The sequence below is a fragment of the Abrus precatorius genome, unplaced genomic scaffold (assembly GCF_003935025.1).
Source record: "Abrus precatorius isolate BTA unplaced genomic scaffold, Abrus_2018 Scaffold6, whole genome shotgun sequence".
NCBI lineage: Eukaryota > Viridiplantae > Streptophyta > Magnoliopsida > Fabales > Fabaceae > Abrus > Abrus precatorius.
Window position 1 is genome coordinate 25,553,270 of NW_020874406.1, and position 4,738 is coordinate 25,558,007.

General features: G+C 28.7%; 1 protein-coding gene across 1 annotated transcript; it reads left to right on the forward strand.

Annotated features, from left to right (window-relative positions):
- Positions 1-1,425: 1,425 nt before the first annotated feature.
- On the forward strand, positions 1,426-4,738 carry LOC113869519 (bifunctional pinoresinol-lariciresinol reductase 2-like). The gene is made up of 4 exons (XM_027505876.1): positions 1,426-1,755; positions 2,097-2,337; positions 2,447-2,650; positions 4,575-4,738. The coding sequence occupies exons 1-4, from the start codon at positions 1,426-1,428 to the stop codon at positions 4,736-4,738; spliced, it is 939 nt and encodes a 312-aa protein (XP_027361677.1).

Below are 4,738 nucleotides of genomic sequence, written 5' to 3' on the forward strand. Positions count from 1 at the left end.
TATAATAAAAAAAAGTAGATGTTATATTATTATTAAATCTCAGAGAATATGAGTTTAATTTACTCAAAATTATAAGCTATCAAACTAAATTAAACTTTTAGAAAAGACTGGAAAACTCAAAAGAGGCATTAGGGAAATAGAGGAATTTTAGGCTTAATTATTTTTTTAAAAGTCACTTAAACCTTATAAATGTAGCCTAATGTGACTCGTTTTCAACATTATTTAAATAATAGACTTGCTAAAATGGTATTTTTCCCCTTTTAGTAAAAAAGAAGAGAGAAAAAAAAGGGTTATAATTATCACGAATAATATCTTTTATTTGATTCTAACATTAGTACATTACAAGTATACCAAAAAATGTTGTATTTGTAAAGAGAAAAATATGACAAAAAATTCAGCCCGTGAATTTGCTGGCTTGCTTGGACGAGTGGTAGTATCCTACATGCACCCACTAAATCATCCAATTGACAACAAACGACATGATCTTATCATAATAATCACATCGTAAAAAGTGAAAATTTCCATCATATTGTTTTTTAATTGACTTCCCATTACAAATACGGCCACATCATACATATGGTAAGTACCAAAGGCAAGAAAGTTGAGGGCCAAAAACAGGGGTTGCTGCCTCTTCAATCATGCCCCTATATATCTCTGAAACGTGAAGAATGATCCTGATCACTACATATACAATATTTATCTTTTTTTAAATGTATGTCTTACAATATATAATAAAAAAATTAAAATAAAAACTATTATCACTGTATTAAATTATGGGTTATATAATTTTTAGACCAATATTAAATATATATATATATATATATATATATAATAATCTTCTTATACTAGTATACTCGATTTGAATTTTTATTCAACATATTTAAAAAATTATCCATTGCATCGATCAAGCTAATAATTTTGCAAGAGGATAGTTAACAATTAAGAATAGTAATATTATTTTATTTAAAATATTTGCTTATAAAAAGATCAAGTCTTGTATGTTATTGAAATTGTTGATAAATAAAAATTAGAAGAAGAAAAAATCTCTCCCTTCGCTAAATTTTCTTTCGAGAGCGTATTAGAGTTATGTATCACTGATATGAGTTTATAATATATAACTTTTGACTATGGGTACTGTCTATGTCGATCGAGGACGCCACTTCCACTGTGATCGTAGAAATATTGACTTTACCTCTAAGGCAAAGCAACAGTTCATTCGCATCCCTCCCAAGTTAGCTCAACCAAAACCTCGCGAATTTTAATATTGATCTCACTGTTTCAACCACTAAACATTAGCATTATATATAATATGACATATAGTTTTTATTTTTATTTTTATTTATATATATATATACATATCTCATGAATAGATTTATACACTTTTCCAGCCCACAGACAAGAGAGAGAGAGAGAGAGAGAGGAGAGATGGAAAAGAGCAGGGTGCTTATCATTGGGGGAAGTGGATACCTTGGAAAAAGGTTGGTGAAGGCAAGTTTAAGTGAAGGACATGAAACATATATTCTACACAGGCCAGAGATGGGTGTTGAGATTGAGAAGGTTCAGTTGCTTTTGTCATTCAAAGAACAAGGAGCTAAGCTCGTTTCAGGTTCTTTTAATGACCATCAAAGCCTTGTGAATGCTGTAAAACTTGTCGATGTTGTCATTTGTGCCATATCCGGTGTTCACATCCGCAGCCACCATATCCCACTTCAACTTAAACTTGTTGATGCAATTAAACAAGCTGGAAATGTCAAGGTAAATTATTTATAAGATAATTTTTCATATTCCCTTGTTTATATCAACACACGATCAGAAGTTTACAAAATATATTATATCAGAAAACATAGAAATCTTTCAATATTAAACAATTTAATATATTTGATAAGATGCGTTGAGTAAACAAGCCTTGTGTAATAACCTAATCAATGATTTTATTATGATGGTTATATTAGTGAAATTTGATTCTGATCATTCATTACTACAAGAAATTCCATCAGTTAAAGTAGGTGCATAGAAGTCAAATATGAACTTTAAATTCCTCAATAATATTCCGAGCTTGTGGATTTTGAGAAATTTTTGTTTTGTACTATGCACAGAGGTTTTTGCCCTCAGAGTTTGGGACAGATCCAGCAAGAATGGAGCATGCATTGGAACCTGGAAGAGTAACATTCGATGACAAAATGGCAGTAAGAAAGGCAATTCAAGAGGCTGACATACCATTCACCTATATTTCTGCTAATTGTTTTGCTGGCTACTTTCTTGGTGGACTCTGTCAACCTGGGTTTCTAATCCCCTCTAGAGATTCCGTGGTCTTGTATGGTGATGGCAACGTAAAGGGTAACTAGCTAGCTGTGTACTTTCCCTCCTAATGTTTTGTGACTCTTCTGAGTTCTTAAATTATTTCACACAATTTTTGATGAACTTGTTTCGACTTGAATTTTGGCAGGGATCTACGTGGAAGAAGATGATATAGCCATGTACACTATTAAAACCATAGATGACCCAAGAACTTTAAACAAGACAGTTTACATAAGGCCACCTGAAAATATATTATCCCAAAGAGAGGTTGTCCAAATTTGGGAGAAACTGATTGGGAAAGAGTTGAAGAAATCTTCAATTTCCCCTCAGCAGTTTCTAAGTTCCTTGGAAGGTGAGATCCATGTCATTAAATTAAAAAAATATATAATATCATTAAATAAAAAAAATATAATATCATTTGCAATATATTAGATATAAAAAAAAATAAAAGATCAACTCCATTGTTTCCAAATAATATATATGGGTAAGATCTTCTCACACTAATGTAAGTCTAAAAATTCTTACACTCTGAGTTTTTTATTTAATTTAAATCTAATAAGTTATAATTTATTACTCGACTGAACGTTAGATGTAAGTTAAATAAAAAGTTCAAATCAAATATAAGAGTTTTTAAACTTATATTAGTGTAAGAGATTTTTCTCTAAAGTCATCAAGTTATTAAGTATAATTAATAATCTACTTAAAATTGTTCATGAAATACCTCAATCTTTTGAAGAGTCTAGTGCTAGGCTCAAAACTAGATCTCTTTCCAAAAGTGTCAACGTCATTAATAATCTTGATTCAGAACCACCTTCTGAAAGAGGTTCACTAACAACTTTTAAGAAACTTGGAGAAGATCATATCCCTAAAAACATTTCTAAGTAACTCAGAACATAAATCACCTGTTACAATTATGATAAACTAGGCTATATCAGCAAATACTGTAGACTTAAGAAAAATAACAATCTTAATCTTGATTTTTTTATAAAAGACCAAATTAATAACCTTCTCATAGAAACTTCAGATGATGATTCTATCAAAGAGTCTAGTGAAGATTTCAGAAAAAATCTGAATTCTTACAAGAAATTATCCCAGCTTTTTGCCTAACATAATTTTCTTACACTGATATAAGTCTAAAAACTTTTACACTAAATCTGAATCTTTTATTTAACTTACATATAACTAATTATAATTTATTACTTCACTGACCGTTAGATATAAGTTAAATAAAAAGTTTAAATTGAGTGTAAGAATATATATATATATATATATATATATATATGTCACATCTGTAGTAAAAATAATAGATCAACACTTTAAACATATTTAATTCTCTTGATGATTATTGGTTTTTAATTTCCTAATATATATGTCACTCTCAAGCAAGTCAATTACAGTAAGCTATTAGAAACTAAATCATAAAAGATTGAGAAGCTTTTTGATGACTTTATGGTATTTTTACATTGATGTAAGTTTAAAAAAGCTTACACTAAATCTGAATCTTTTATTTAACTTACATCTAATCAGTTATAATTTATTATTTCACTAATCGTTAGATATAAGTTAAATAAAGGATTCAAATTGAGTATAAGATTTTAGACTTACACTAGTGTAAAAAGATCTGCATATATATATATATATATATATATATATATATATTATATGTCACATCTATAATAAAAATAATAGATCAACTCTTTAAACATATTTAATTTTATTGATGATTATTAGTTCTCAATTTCCTAATATATATGTCACTTTCAAGCAAGTCTCACGGTAAGCTATTAGAAACTAAATCATAAAAGATTGAGAAGTTTTTTGATGACTTTATATGTGTTCCTTTGTATATATTTTTACTATGCATGCAATAAAAAAATAAAAATGATGTACAATATTAATTTTCAGTATTTAAATAAGAAGTCAAAATACTTTTATCATATTTTTCATCCTTACCTTTTTTTTTCACTTACATAACTCTTTTTTTCATTTGTCCCCATGCTTAGCCATACTGTCACATTCTTATACATCTCATATAATTATGATTTATAAATAGTCTGTATTAATACTTATTTAATGTTTTTTAATTTGTGGATCACATTTACATTCTATTATATTTATCGCTTTGTTCTCTTCAACTCTTTTCTCTCTTCAAGTATGGACACCTTTGCATGTGTCTACAAAAATATTTTCCAAAAATAACACTACCTATTTGTCATCATTACAATAATATTCTTTTCTCTATGAAATTAGAATAATATTTGTATTTACAAACACAGGACAAGCATATGCGGAGCAAGTGGGAATGATACATTACTACCATGTTTGCTTTGAAGGGTGCCTCACAAATTTTGAGATAGGAGAAGAAGGGGTCGAAGCTTGTGAACTGTATCCTCAAATTAAGTACTCTACGGTTGAAGAATACATGAAACGCTATGTATAG